The sequence below is a fragment of the Camellia sinensis genome, unplaced genomic scaffold (genome assembly GCF_055761805.1).
Source record: "Camellia sinensis isolate YWXY unplaced genomic scaffold, ASM5576180v1 Unanchor3, whole genome shotgun sequence".
Lineage (NCBI taxonomy): Eukaryota > Viridiplantae > Streptophyta > Magnoliopsida > Ericales > Theaceae > Camellia > Camellia sinensis.
In genome coordinates, this window is record NW_028129178.1 from 19944716 (window position 1) to 19960964 (window position 16249).

At 32.8% G+C, this 16249-nt stretch overlaps 1 protein-coding gene across 2 annotated transcripts in view; it reads right to left on the reverse strand.

The window, feature by feature from the left end:
* LOC114293193 (putative protein phosphatase 2C 12) overlaps positions 1 to 14552 on the reverse strand; it is a 28240-nt gene extending 13688 nt beyond the window's left edge. Inside the window, exons 1-6 of one of the 2 annotated variants that reach the window (XM_082912262.1) lie at positions 14261 to 14552; positions 13670 to 13923; positions 10387 to 10558; positions 5701 to 5854; positions 5557 to 5620; positions 2451 to 2558 (exon numbers count right to left, since the gene is read on the reverse strand). In XM_082912262.1, the coding sequence (XP_082768388.1) occupies positions 2451 to 2558; positions 5557 to 5620; positions 5701 to 5854; positions 10387 to 10558; positions 13670 to 13870 (699 nt within the window). In that variant the 5' untranslated portion in view covers positions 13871 to 13923; positions 14261 to 14552. Of the gene's footprint in view, positions 1 to 2450; positions 2559 to 5556; positions 5621 to 5700; positions 5855 to 10386; positions 10559 to 13669; positions 13924 to 14115; positions 14230 to 14260 lie in introns of those variants that run through there. The other variant, XM_082912263.1, reaches the window with a different exon arrangement.
* Between the last annotated feature and the right edge of the window lie 1697 nt (positions 14553 to 16249).

Sequence of the window (16249 nt, forward strand, 5' to 3'; positions counted from 1 at the left end):
AACCATCTTTTACCAGAAAGAGTAGTGATTTTAGAAGGGCCCCAAACATCACTATGAATCAAATAAAAAGGTTTGGAAGTCTGGTAAGGTTTTGGCAAATAAGTAGAGCGATGAAATTTTGCAAAAATGCAACTTTCACAATGAAAAGAAGAACAATCAATCTCTTTAAATAATTCTGGAAATAAATGTTTCAGATAAAGAAAACTAGGATGTCCTAGCCTATAGTGCCATAGCATTATTTTTTCTCGAACAGAGATTGAACTAGTACTATTAAAGCTCTGAGCTTTTTTATTACTAACAGGTACTTCATCAAAGTAGTAAAGACCTTCAAGCATCCTAGCACGCCCAATCATCATCCCCGAGTTCTGGTCCTGAAATTCACAATGGGATTCAAAAAATGTAACACGACAATTAGAATCCTTAGATAGTTTACTGACAGACAAAAGGTTACAGGCTAAGTTGGGGACGTGAAGAACAGCATTGAGATTAATTTTCTCAGTTAGTTTAATAAATCATTTTCCTGCAATAGGTGAAAAACTACCATCGGCTATTCTGATTTTGTCATGACCAGAACAAGGGAAATAGGTACTAAATAAATGGGAAAAACTAGTCATGTGATCGGAGGCACCGGAATCTATGATCCACGGAGAGAAGTTTAGGCAAGAGAAGGCTTTAGGATTTCTACCTGTTTGTGCCAACAAAACACTAGGAGTACCGGATGAGGAGTTGGATTTTATCAGCTTTAAGAGTTGATCAATCTGCTCTTTGTTGAAGGGACCTGAATCGGCTTCATTAGCGGTAGGAAAGCCACGATTCTTCTCTCATTGTTTGCTGCTTTTCCAGTTGACAGGTTTGCCATGGATCTTCCAACACGTTTCGCGTGTATGGCGAGGCTTGTTGCAAAAATCACACCAGACCCGTGGCTTATCATCAAACCTGCGCTGGTAATTTGCAGCCTTGTTGGCCGCAGCATCGCTAATTAAAGCCGAAATTTCAATTGATTCACCAGTACCTTTTTTCTTAAGCATGACGCTCCTTCGGCTCTCTTCCCTTCTGACTTCGGCAAATACTTCGCCAATGGATGGGAGAGGAGGTCTGCCAATAATTCTTCCTCGCACTTCATCGAACTCAATGTTGAGGCCGGCAAGAAACTTGTAAATACGGCTGTCTTCCACAGTTTTCTTGTGGTGGTTGCAGTCATCAACCGATTTCCATTCGTATGTGTTGAAGATGTCAAGATCCTGCCACAACCTTTTCAACGAATTGAAATATTTGGTGACGGAATCATCTCCTTGACGAATCTCTCCCAACTTCAAAGTTAATTCGAAAACTTGAGATTGATTTCCTAGGTCAGAATACATCTGACTAACATTATCCCACAATTCTTGTGCAGTAGGATAGCACATGTAATTAGAGCTTATATCCTCCTCCATAGAATTGACCAACCATGTCATAACCATGGAGTTTTCAGCGTCCCAACTGTCGAACAGCGGATCATTAACAGCAGGAGCCTTCTTGTCACCAGTGATGTAACCGATCTTTCCTTGCCCACGGATATACATCCGGACAGATTGTGACCAGCGGAGAAAATTATCACCATTTAGGCGGATGGTGGTGATTTGGACAGAGTGAGAGTTGGACGTTTTCACCGGAATGGCAGCGGCAGGGGTTGAAGTGGTTTCGGACGTGACTTCCGACATGGCTATGACGGTTTTAGGGCTGCTGCGTTTTTTGTAGCTCTGATACCAACTTAGAAAATATGAGGAAGAAGGAATATATTTCTGTTATATTCAAAACTTCTTATTTTACAAGACCAAATGACACTCCTTATATAGGAGATATTACAAACATCATTATAACCCATTATATGCCACTTACATATTATATATTACCACTATCTACCACTATCATATTATATACATGCCACTATCTACCACCAACACCACTATCATATTCTATATATGCCACTATCTACCACCATCTACCACAAACACCACTATCATATTCTATACATGCCACTATCTACCACCAACACCACTATCATATTATATGCATTAACACAAATTTCCAGCACCCTAACATTTATATAAGTCAAGAAACCTAAACAAACTAGGAAACTAAATCCTAATAGGTTAGGAAAACAAATATTATTAAAATCATAACCATACTAAAACTCCTAGTTATGCTATAATTAAAATAAAAATATTAAGATAAATTAGACAACAAATCTTAAAGACAAATCTTAAATATCCACGGTGCACATATGTTACACATCATCATTTGAGGAAAAAGTGAAATATAACCAATTCCTTGTGTTAGCTTTTGATTTCAAATATAATCTAGGACTCCAATTTGTGATGATTTGAAACAGAAGTGAGCAAGAGATTGCATTGCTAAATCACCAATAAATAAATAAATAAATAAAGTGTAGAACAAGATGAGAAACAAACCTTCACTTGCTTTACATAAGGAATAGGGACAATGAACTCGCCAACATCCAAATCTCCAATAGAACGTGAAAGACACAAGCCACCAGGCCAACATCTTAAAGGACCAATCTACAATGTAATTAGTATACTAGTAAGATAACCTAATTAAGTCCACAGATATTTCATATAAAATTTTCTTTAAACAAGGACAAAGAATGAAGAAAGAGAAGTCCATTGGAAAAATAGTAATTAGTACAGATCAAAAATAATTTATGACTATGCGCATGGAAAAACAGTGTTCCTCATTAATTGAAGTCAAACAGACAATTAAAGGAACATGTTTTGTCTCTACACTGAGGATCATTACTACATGAGAAGATACCACCATTTGTCATCGAACAACGAATTTCGCACAAAATTAGCACAGATGATTTTTGGATAAATTACACTGATACCCCCTCTATTTAGTTGAAATAGCACTTTCACACCACATATTATCTAAAATACTATTACCTACCCCACACTCTATATCGGAATGGTTAATTTAATAAAATACCCATGTTATTTTAACGATATTAAAAGAATGAAGTAACTAGAATGGAAAATGACCATTACACCCTTATTTGTATCTACCTATATAAATCAACCAAAGCTCTCCACCACACTTCTCATCTCCCTCCATTAGAGGCGTCTCACAAAGATGTTTCTCTCTCACTATTCATCGTTCTCCACTTTTCTTCTCCCTCTAACTTCGCTATCTCTCTTCTTATACTATTGCAAAATTCTGTGTCTATTCATCATTGTGATAAACAAGAAGGTTAGGATCCAAGACCGTTGAAATTGGCAGTGGGGTTTCTGCAGAGAAATTTTCATTTTCTTTTGGTTTTGAAAGCGTGTTAACAAATGGGTTTGCTCACAAAAAGAACTTACATTCATGGGTTAACGAAAAAATTCAAAATTGGGTTTGATGTGTTTTTGTAAAATGGTTTATTTGTTTGTATTTGCGATGTAGGAGCCTTGAATCTGCTCATCAAGTGTTTTATAGAATGCCAAATTGACACTCTATTATGCTTAACACAATGAATGATGGTTAGGAAGCACAGTAATGGACACGGGACATAGTGAGGATATGGTAAAAGAAATATTTTTATATATTTTTATTTTCCATGTATCTAAATATTTTAATCATAAACAACCAACTTAATAAAAAAAAAAAAACTAAAACTAAAACCAAATTTAAATCAGCCAGAGTCTAGAGGTCCATGTTGCATTAGGATCTAAGGATAGTTAGAAATCGGTCTTTTAACTTCAAAACTTTGTCTAAATTTGTGTAGCGTGGTGCTGTCGATAGTTTGACGAGTTCTATATTTTTTTAGAATTCAACCCTTATGTTACCAAATATTATAATATGACCCTCAAAGTGTATCCCTACATGTCCCTGTTGTGTCCTCTGAAGAAAAATAAATAAATAAATAAATTAAATGGCCACGCCAATAATTAAATGGACACGCCACGTGGCATGTCCCTTACTTGTCCGACACAGTTACGACACCTATTTTGTAGTATCGGTGCTTCATAGATTGAAGGGTATTTAAAGTGTGGGGTGATTTATTTGGCATGCAAGTTGTTTTAATTTGATGCCCATGGATATGAAGAATTTGAACTCTTATAATTCTGAGTATGGGGCATGCACAATCAGAATATGGATTTAAGATTGCTTGGAAGTTTGTTTGCAAATATGTGAAAAAGACTTAATTTCTTGGAATTTGATAATCCTTGGTTGTATAAAAACAAGGGAGGGTGGTAATTACTCATGCTTCATTTAATGAGATGCCTGAAAGAGATTTCTTTAGTTGGGCCAATATGATCCATGGTTATGCTGAATTAGGCAGGATTGACATTGCTAGGGCTTGGTTTGATAAAATGGTTGAAAAGGAAGTAATATCCGGCATTGCTTTGATGGGTGGGAATATTCAAAATAGATATTGCAAGGAAGGAAGCATTGAAACTTTTTTTGTGATTTGCAAAGTGGGGATAATTTGTCTCCAGACAACACCACTTCATCAATTGCTTTTTATGCAATTGGGAAATTAGAATGCATTGATGAAGGGGTATCAATGCATTGCCACATTAAGGAAAATGAGTTTATTTTGGGTAGAAAACTGGGTGTTGCCCCTCAGAGAAATGTATTCAAATTGCAGCAACATAGAGCATGTGGATATTGAAGAAGCGTAAGAAAAACGTATTGACCATTGCAATGCTATGATTTGTGGGTTTGCTATTCATGGGTGGGTTGAACTGGGTTTTAAATTGTTTATAATGATGACGAACCAAATGATATCACATTGATTGGAGACTTAAATGCTTGTGGCAATGCTGGTTTGGTGAAGGAAGGTATGTTATATTTTGACCTTATGAGACGAGTTCACAAGTTATCGTTTGTGTTTTGTCGTAGATTTGGACTGCAGATTTTGAATTCCCCTCTTCCTCGTCTGGTTGCAAGTATACGCATCTATAACATATCCCACCACTGGTTATATATATAATTGAAACGTTTCAAATGAAATTTAATGCAAACTCATTTGGATTTCATTTTCATTTAAGATTATAAAAGGACATTTTGTACCAAATACCAACTATATAACGGCAATGTTGCCATTTGAAGCCATCTTTTAGTTGATGTCAGGCTTTTTTATTCAGTCAACTAATGGTTGAATGACGGAAGAGCTATTTTGTTACACAATTTTTTAAAGCAAGGGGTGGCAGTGGTATTTTGACTATTAAGGGCATGACACGGCATTATTTCAACTAAACAGAGGGGGGGTGTCTGTAATGTACCCTTCTTTTTTTCTGGATCAGTAAAAAGAATTATTAGTATAAATAATTGAAGAGCATAATCCATTTTTAACTTTGTAACATTAAGATGTCTTCACTCAAGGAACAACACTTCCACTTGTTTAGATCACAAAACTTTGGTCCACTCTGTAGATATGCACAAATAATTCATTTTAATATTCTGTGGTTGTACTGATCGATATTCAATATTTAGAAGTACATCAATATGGGTGTTTAATTTTTGGAGTGATAAAATACAAAATGCATAGCTAAAATGAACCAAAAGTTATACCTCTGTACCACCACCAGTATTAAGCCGACCAACCTCTCCTCCACTTGCAGTAATACGCTCTCTCCTGATGAAACATTAAAAAGTAAAGCCTTCGTAGAAGGAGTCTCTAACATGAGGCACAAAAATAAAAAATATAAAACTTACTCTTCCACACTGCATTCAAGCCTATGATCTGCTGACAGATAATATATTTCACCTTCAGCTGATTCAAGTATGCAACGGGAATCACCAACAGAAGCTACAGTTAATACCCATCCTTCAATAATCATAAAGGTGACAGTTGTCCCTGAAGTTTGTGCTGATATGTAATCAAGACAGTGTGTAAGTACCATGTCTACATTTGAGAGAGAGAGAGAGAGCTCCTATCGATTTTCAATATGCGGTTATAATTACAAAGAAAACTAAAGCAAAAAACATGCAGCACTTTAAAGAACTATTTATTTATTTCTTTGTGGGGAACAAGTTAAATAAATGCCTATTGTTTGACAAATGAAATGAGAATTCTCATCAATTGTTATTACCAACTTGCAACCAGGGGTGGAGCTACATTGAACCCACTCAACTTTGAATTTTTTTTAGAATTATATAAAATTTTAATTAAAATTTTTTAGAGGTTTTTGTAAATTAATACCACTAAAATTGTTAAAAAATAAATATGATGGTGTCAAAATAATTTACGAACATAAAGGTTATACAAAAATCCATTCAAAATGATATGCCAATGATATTTTAAAATTATGAGGTAATGGTGACTGTTTTATAAAAGGACAAAAAAAAAAAGAAAAAAAAAGAAACACAGTTATATCATTCTATATAAATATTGGATTTGGCTTCTCTCAAGTTAGCCATCTCAACTTGAGAGACTGTTTGGATTTGTTAGGCCAATTTTGGGGCACCTTTAATGAGTAGAATATTCATGCAAAATATCAAGATGATTAGACACCAGTAACTACACGTTTGAATTACATAGGTATTACAAAAAAAATGGATGGCTATTCTTAAAATTATATTTATCGTCCATTTTTTAAAACAAATATAATTCAAATATATAGCTTCCGATGTCCAATCATTTTGATTTTTTGCATGAATATTTTACTCAATGAGTGCTAAAAAGTAAACAGTTCAGATCACAGAAATCGGTCCCAAAATGGGCCTACCAAGCCCACACACTCTCTCAAGTTGTCAACTTGAGAGAAGCCAAACCCATAAATATTTTGTTTATTAATTTTGTCAAGGATACATTAAATACTCTTAACTATCTCCACTATCACAGAAAATATGAAAGACTAAATATATTTGTTAGAGACTAAACTATCCTTTTCTCCAATTCCTTCTATTTTAACATTATATATTTTTCCTAATGGAGTATGTTTGTTTTTTTAACATTTTTTTTTTATCATAAAAGTAAACGCCTTCTAAAATTTAAAAAATAAAAATTATAAGGTGCAAGGAAAATAAAGGACATAATTTTCATGATTTTTTTTTTTAGTTTTTATATGTCCTTTATTTTTATAACAAATATCAAAAAATTATATACCCTTTATTTTATTTTTTTCAATTTTTAGATTCATTTTTCTTACACCATATAATTTAATTATGATTGAAAATAGAGGAGTAAATGCCTTCAAAAAAATTTAAAAAAAGTGAATGCTGTAAGGAAAGTAAAGGACATAACTTTCATGATTTTTTTTTTAATTTTCATATGTCCTTTATTTTATAACAAATACAAAAAATTATATGCCCTTTATTTTTTTTCAATTTTTAGACTCATTTTTCTTGCACCATATAATTTAATTATGATTGAAAATAGAGGGCATTTAATTTTTTTTTTTTAAAAAAAAAAAAACCACAAAATGCTATTTAAAAATAAAGGCATTTAATTTTATGATAAAAAAAAAATGTTTAAAAAAAGAAAAGAAAAAAAAGAAGCTCCATTATGAAAAGTATATAATGTTAAAATAGGAGTTGGTAAGAAGGGTAGTTTAGTCTCTATCAAAATATATTTATAATCTTTCCTCTTTTCTATGATAGTGGAGGTGATTAATAGTATTTAATGCATGTCTTAGGTCACTTGTTGCAAAACACTTTGTTTATATATCATTATCTTTTTATAAAAAGTAAAACTTAGCTAAGAGTTTATCCTAATCACAGCCTTTGGCTTAATGGTTATGTAGCACCACTTTATGGAGTAAAGTTACGGATTCCAACTCTTATGAAGAGAAATTTGATATCGTTTGTTATACCCCTAGGAATTGTATGTAGATTAATTCTTATCAACTTTGGGCTTTGTTTTATTGTTAGACAGGGTTATGGTTATTGAGCTTGGTATATTGTTGGACTTTAATTTTTTAGTTTGATGTAATAGTTATCATCTATCTATCTATCTTCTATATCTATACTATTATTAAGTGAAGGCCTCAGTTGGTGTAGTGAAACCTTTGCTATCCTCATGCCACGTGGCATTATTTTCTATTTAAAAAAGAAAAAGAAAAAAAACATACACAAAGAGATGGGTAAGGCTTGAACCCATGACCATAGGTTTAATGTAGGACTCATACCACTTAAGCTAAGTACATATTATAATATTATTTTCTTTTACTTATTTGAATTGCATATGTATCGCGTGTGCCATCCGTTAGTCATATTTGTAAGTAATCTGCTACTGATTGATAAAAAATAAAAAAAAAAGTTAAAATTATCCTTCATTTGAGCAATGAATTCTTAAATGTTTACATTTTTTTTGTTCCTCACTCCCTTTGTTCAATCGATTAAAAATCACAATCTTTACTCAATCAATATGAAATAATGATATCAACAACTAAATGACACCACCAAATTAACTTTCTGACTACGCCACTGCTTGCAACTAGAACATATATTTGTGTCACAAGTAAAACTTAGATATACTAGTTCTACTGTTCTAACACTCAAATGTATGACACAAGTGTATGGCCAAATCAAAGATTTATATGGCACCTACACATTATGTTACATGGACTATCCAAAATAAATAAAATATCCGTGTCAGACTCTTGACCCTCGGACAAGAGTGTGGGATATGTGTCGGATACTTTCCATGGGACACTTCGCATATACTTGTATTTAAAACTTCTTATATGTATCATTTGTTGTGTATGGCTATAAAACACCTTTTTGACGCTATATGCTACATATAATACCATTTTATCTCACATAATAAATTGAAAATATAAAAATATGAATCTGCACCCGTAAATTTCATATTTGATGAGTCCGACCTCTAAATACGCACCACACCCAACACTCGTACCCGAATCCATGTAATTATAAGTTGTGAAAGTGCACAATTTACACATTTCCATAGGACTAGGGTTATTGTTTCCCCATCAAACACATTAGAATTTAGAACAGATTGATCAACATTCCTAGCCATATAGGTTATTTTTACCAATTATATAATAAAGCTTTACATTTAAAAAGCAAATAATAAGCATTAGAATGAAGGTACTCCAACCAATCCACTTGTCAAAAATATGTTGTATGCAATATTATTACAAACACAAAAGACTATACAGCACGACCAATATAAAAGTTCATTTATGTAGATAACCATCTAAAAATCCAATGACGAAACTGTTTTCCAGAGAACATGACTCCATAATTCTATTTCCAAAAAATTAATGAATCTCGTCTTCAAAAAGTTCTCCTGCAGTATTGTTTACAGAAATAGATATGTCTCCACACAGTCATATAAGATTTTCTACATTATTTCTTTCTGCCTTTTTTCTTTTCTTCTTTTTAAAGTGCTAGAGAGATAAACGGAACACGAATGCAGTATAGTTCTTAGCTATTTGATTTTCTTTTCTTTTATTTTTTCACAAACTTTTAACCTCTCTTTCTTGTAGATATTTCAACCTTTTTTTTTTTTATATGAAACTTTAACCTACCATTTGGCCTACAATAAAATAGTTATAAGTTGATTTTCATAGACGTTAAAACCGATGCATCTTTCTTGCAGAACCTTCACCTCTATTCTCTCTTTCAAACCCTTTATCTCTTCAACATTATCAGTCTTCTAGTAGTGGTATAATATGGGTAAGGATGTTAAAAGTTCGCAACGGAGAATATATAGTTTTATTGATCTGAAAGTTCACCAGTGAAATGAAGTATAAAAAATGTAAACAGAGAATATCAATGCCTAAATCAACAATGCTCAGTTAAGCAATGAGTTATGGTTCACAAAGTAGATTTATAAATGCATCTGCAAATTATGTCTTTGCACGATATATATATTATGATCCAATATATATACATGTCTAGACTTGAAGGGGTGTTCCAGCAGTGTGCATGGTGCATGCTCAAGATATTCTTCAGTGAGTATACTCTGCCATTTCACTGAAGCATCAAGCAGAAAGCATTCATGTCAAAGCTTCGTGAGCATTTATATTTCTATTTCATCAGTTTGAATTTAGTTACTTTCTAATTGAGTTACACACCAGTCCTTCTCAACCATGAGGGTCTCTGCTCTGCACTACTCATGCCATGTGTACTGTGCTTTTCAGAGGACATGCATAGATGAATCTGCATTCCTAAACCTAAAAGTCTTGACTCTTGACAGGAGTGTGAATTTCTGCCAGTGAATGAGCATGATCATGATATTCTACAGTGGACAACTCTGGACCACTTCACTGTCGTAACTACCTTGTCAAACTTATGCTAGCACTAATATTTCTTCGTTTTTTTTTTTTTTTTTTGAACAGTTACTTAACCCACATGACTGTTTCTCTTGACCATGATATGACCAGATCAGGAATGCATGTTGATAAGAACTAACACAGAAACAACCCATACCTTTCTCTTGAAAATCCTTATCAGTTTTTACAAAACCTGCAACCAAAGCCCTTGGCAATGCTGCAACCCACTCATCTCTGTTGAGATCTGATGGAATAGCAGCCAAAACATTATTCAAGAGATTCTCCTCGGAGTATATAGCAGCAGCAGACCCATTGTGTCCATCAAATATCTGCAAAATAAGACAGTAGAGCAAACCATGGAAATTTCAAACAAAACTACAAAAAAATAGTGAAATAAATAAGGTAACTAGAATTAGTGATGAAAGATGGCACGCCAGTCTCCAAAGATTGCGAAGTGGGTAATCTACAATGATTGGCATCCATTAAATGAAATGTGCAAGCAAAGATAAAGACTAATGATCAGGTTGATGGCAGATAGTAAATGAACTATAAAGCTGAACTATATCTTACAGTTTCAAATAAAATATACAGAAGTATAACAGTTTATATACATAAATATACATGTAAGGAAGTTAATTCTATTAAAACAAATAATTATTGGTGAAAAGTACTTCACTAGAATCAGTTCCTCTCAGTTCTCAAAGAATAGTTCTCAAAGAATAGAAAGGAAAGAAAAACACAAATAAAACAGTGCTGCTCCTCCGGTGCTCTTCGTTAGTAAGCAGGATACCTTAAGTAAGTGTGCTCCTAGTTCAACAAATGAGTTTGCTTGCTGGCAAGGGCTAGCCTATTTCTTCTCTGGGACAAAGTTTGAAAAGAAGAAAACATACAAGACCGAAACCTAGAAACTAATGCCATGTTAGTAAGGAGAATGGAAAGAAGGAAACTAGATACCTTAAGGAAGGGATTGGGAGTCTTCTTTGTTATGTGTTTAATTGAGGAGAAGAAAGGGACAAAAGAAGATATTTTTTTCTAAAATGATTGACTATCATTTATGAATGAAAGTTTGTTGTGTAAAATTGAGGTCAAAAAAGCAATTCCATACCTTCAAAAATCCACTCAACCTTTTTCCTCTTTTCTCCCCTCTCTTTCCCGTCCTCACGTACCCACCTTGGTTGTATGAGTTTTGGTGGGTTGGAGAGGAAAGGACATCCTCCTCTCCCTTCCCTCCCCTCCTTCCTCCCAAACGGTGGAACCCTCCACTTCTGTTCCCCTTCCACTTTTTTCTTGCCTTCTTTCTGCCATACCAAACATACCACAAGAGAGAAAAAAGTCTCGAGTGAAGAACTACAAATGTCAAAGACCAAAAATTCATGCTTTTAGATGAATGTCTCAAAAAGGTCCTAAAAATAGCCTTGATTTTCAGCTTCTCTAAGACTGCAAAGGAACACAAGCTTTGCAACATAATATGATCCCAAACTGCTAGAGGAAACAAAAGAAACACAATGGATTGCTAAGTAGATTTCACATACCACCAGTTCCCAATTGACTAGTACTAAAGAGAGCAACCATCACACTACAAATTTAGGAATTACCAAATGAAAAACCATTGGGATAAACGAACCCAAGAAGGCTAGAAGGCATGACTCTCTACAATATGCAATAGTTCTTATGGCTTGGAGATCATAAGAAATTGAAGCCCAAATGAAAGCAATCGACTTAATCCTATTCAACATAGAAGTCCAGAGTTTGCATGTGTTTCTACTTTCTAGTTATCATTCTATTCATTTTGCCCCAAATGTCTGAATATATTATTCTAGATTTGCAGATTGGAAAAAGAATAAATTTGGCACATTAACTGAGATGCAATTCTAAGTTCCTCAGGAGCAGTATATATAACATTGGCACACTCAACAAAAGCATAAAATGAACCATGTTTATGATATTAATAGCAATTTAGTGGTTCAATATAAACCTATGATAAATGCATAAGATGTATAGATAGCCTTGATAAATAAGCATACAATATTTAACTAACTCCATTACACTATACAAACTTTGAGCTACTTAAGCTTTCAAAACATCTCTCTAGAAATATATTCACACCCATAGTTGTCAAATCAGAATACAAATCGTGTATCCTTTTTTTTTTTTTTTTTTTGAATCAAGCATTGTATCGTGTACCATAAGATAATTTAGCACCTTTAAAAATAAGTAGAAAAATAAATGTAGTTATAAAAAAAATATCTTACGAGAATAAAACAATGTATAATTTTTAAATTCCAAAAGTATAGTTCCTTAATTAAATATATGCATGCATCAATACATACTTTACTCAAATAGCTTGTTCATAATAAGTAGGCATAAATCAATAAACATGAAATACTCTAATAACATATAATAGACATTTGTCAAAATGGTAGAAAAATAAAACAAATGTACCATTCTCATATTCAAAAAAAACTCTTTTTTATTAAATTAATGAAAATTTTTGACAATATTAATTTAATTTACATAAAACAAGGTGAATAATTTTTTTCAAAATTACTAAAGAGTTCAAAATTCCTCCTTACTCCCTCTTCTTTGAAAATTAAATTTTCTTTCAAAGTTCAACAATCAGCTCAACTTAAATATGCATACCACAAATTAAAACCAACTTCCTATCCATCCCCTAAAAACGACCAATCCCCAAACTAATGCTTTAATAACATTAATCTCTCTCTCTCTCTCTCTCCACAGTTAATGTAAACAATTGCCGATGAACTTTGTCATAACATCAAAAATCCAAGCAATATATCTTGAATGACTCCTCGGTCTATGATGGCTAAACCTCTAATATTGATACCATAAGCCTTCTTCCTAGGTTTGCTACCACACTCTTAAACAGTGTTACAAAAAATGTTGACACCCTAGCAAATTACATTTTGGAAGGCACATTCCGAAACATGGTACACTTTTGTTCCAAAATAATAAATTTGGCAATCTAAAGCAATCCCAAAGTTTGTTCCAATATATTTCCTTTAGGTTTCATTAGGAGTAAAAAAATATCAAATTTAATGAGCTAAAATCTAAGGTGAGTGTAATTTTAACATGACAAAACATAATTTTTTGTCATAATGTTCATAAAAATGTGTTGTCGTATGATTAATTTGGAAAAAACCTACATTTTATTGGATGTCTAATTGTTAAAAAATTCTCTAGACTTAGTATCTTAAATTCTAATAAAAGTGTACAATAGTACCACAATTTAGAGCCTGTGGTGTACCACGTTCCCATTCTTGTTCTAGGTATCGGAACAAATCACGTTCCAGGTAACATAGCTCTTAAATGCAACAAAGGACAATTCAGTTGGTACTGGTTCATGACCATAGATACAGCATAACCGCATCGGTTTAGAAACACGAAAGATTTCCGTAAATATAAATGACATGAAAACATACCGCGAAAACAGAATATGTAGAAACATCATCTCCTGCAACGGCACGTTGGCATTCCGTCTTGAGAAATGTGAAATCCTCCCCTTTCTTACTTTGACAAGCCTGACCATGAGAAATCTCTGGCCTCTCAATCTTCTCATTGGCCAATTCGCGATTGAGCAACACAGAAAGCGGGACCGTCAGATGTTGACCCTTAGAGGACATTGTTCAGTTAATCCTCCATGCGCTCTTGTTCCAATCAAATCCACACAAAAATCCTAACCCAAACAACAAAGAACACATCATTCGAAGCTTTTTAACCAAAATACATACAAAATAATAAAAATCTGATTAGAAAGACTCGAACAAAATTATCCAGATCGTCAAAAGAAATAACTGCACGAAGAATGGAAACAAGCAATTTCATGATCAAGAAGCATATATAAATAACTCAGGATACAAGAATTTACAACTTAATTTACGAAAGTGCAATGCAAGTCACATTGTTTGTTTGTAGATAATATGCTTTCGTTTAAATGCGATGAATAGGAGGCGAGAATGATTGAGAAAGGAGGAAGATGGAGGAAAAGAAAAAAGAGAAAAGCAAAAACTTACAGAAATAGCGTTCGTTGGCGCAGCAGGAGGAGGAGGAGAGAGTGAGTAGGTATGTATGTATGTATGTATGTATGTATGTATGTACGTACGTATGTATGTATGTACGTACGTACGTATGTATGATTGATGATTAGTTGCAGAAATCGAAATACGCGGATCCCACCCTCCGCTGCAAAAATTCCATTGTAGAGAGAGAAGAAGAAAGAAACACAAACCGAGTGAGGGGCGCAAATGGAGCTGTTGGGTCCTGGGTAAGGGAGAGTATTTTTCATCCGAACTCTACCTGACCCACAATTGTAATAATAAATAAATAATAATATTACATATATAATATGTATAGTATATTATTAATTTTTTGTATATAATATCTATACAATGTATTATTAAGTTTTTATTATGTTATGTATATATATTATATTATTTTAATATATGTCCAATATATAATATTCTTTTTAACGGCACTCGATTCATGAATTTAATTTAAAATTTTCTTTGGTCAAAAATCTACCAGTTAAAATAGAAAAATTCTATTTTCACACATTTAATTACCTCCGTACACATCTTTTTTCAGTACACATATGTATTAATTTGATTATTAATTAATTTTCTCAATCCACACACTAAAGGTTACAATTATACCCTTCACTCATAATCATTATACACACACTACTCAACCCTCTTTTCCACACACTTGTTTAGTGACCTTGTTTCCAAATTTATAGACCCATTATGAATTTGCGTGAAAACCATTTAAGACCACAGTGTGAAATGAAGTGAAGTAAAGACAAAGTATTTCATTGAAGACTCTATTGAACCTCCATTAAAAACCCTCCAAAATATTGTTGAAGATGAGACATCTTTTTATTTTGTTATTGCATTTACTATTTCTAGATCTCTGCGCATTCCATTGCCATAAAGCCCTCGTTTTTTATTTTATTTTATGTTTTTCGGTTTGGGGATTTCAGCACTGATTTTTTGAAATTATATATTTAATTCGAAACTTAACTTCCTAATAAAAGTGATTAGTTCAACAAATTTGTTCCAAAAAAAAAAAAAACTTTTAGCAATTGATATTCGAACGTAATGAAATAATTCAACAATTGATGTTCGAATATAATGAAATAATTCGGCAGTTGACATCTAAATATAATAAAATATTCCAGCACTAGTTATCCGACTGAAAACTGCAAAAGGAAAAAAAATAAAAAAAATAAAATCTGCACGAAAATCTAACATTTTCATCACTAATAGAGTATAAATTTTGAGATTAAAACAATATAAGAGTTGTTATGGGAGTATTGCTTTGCAAGCAATAGAGGAGTATAAAGTGTGTAGCAAGCAAAATGACAACAATGGAAAAAGTAAGGTTTAATTTATTTAGTTTTTACTCAAAAGGTGTACATTAAGATTTTTTAATTTTTAAAAGATGTGTATAGAGAATATTTTTATATAATATTATGGGTGCTAGTGAATATCCATTATGGTCATTTTAATTTAGGGTATAATTGCAACTAAAATAATATTTTATTAAGTGTGTGCACTGAGATAATTAGGTGTGTGCAAATAGAATTTCCCGCTAAAATACTGTAGCCACAAGGGCATGCTTATACAAAATGACCAAAATACCCACATATATATATATTCTACCATGACTTCTGTTTATTTCCAACCCTCATTTCCAGATCACCCCAGCATATTTCCCAAACTATGCCATTCTCACAACTTTATTTCCACTCTAGGGTGGGTTTTTTTCTTTATTCCCATTAGAGGGTAAAACGGTTTTACCAATGCCGGTTTCTAGAAAACGGCTTTACCAATGCTATTTTTTGTGAATAAAAAAATAATAAAATTGCCCTACACAAAATCGGCTTTTCAAAAGCCATTTTTACTTAACTTGTAATTAATTCTAAGTTAATTAAAAACGGTTTTGGTAAAACCATTTTTTAGTATTTTTTTTTCCAATTTGTATTTTCAACATAAATATTGTTT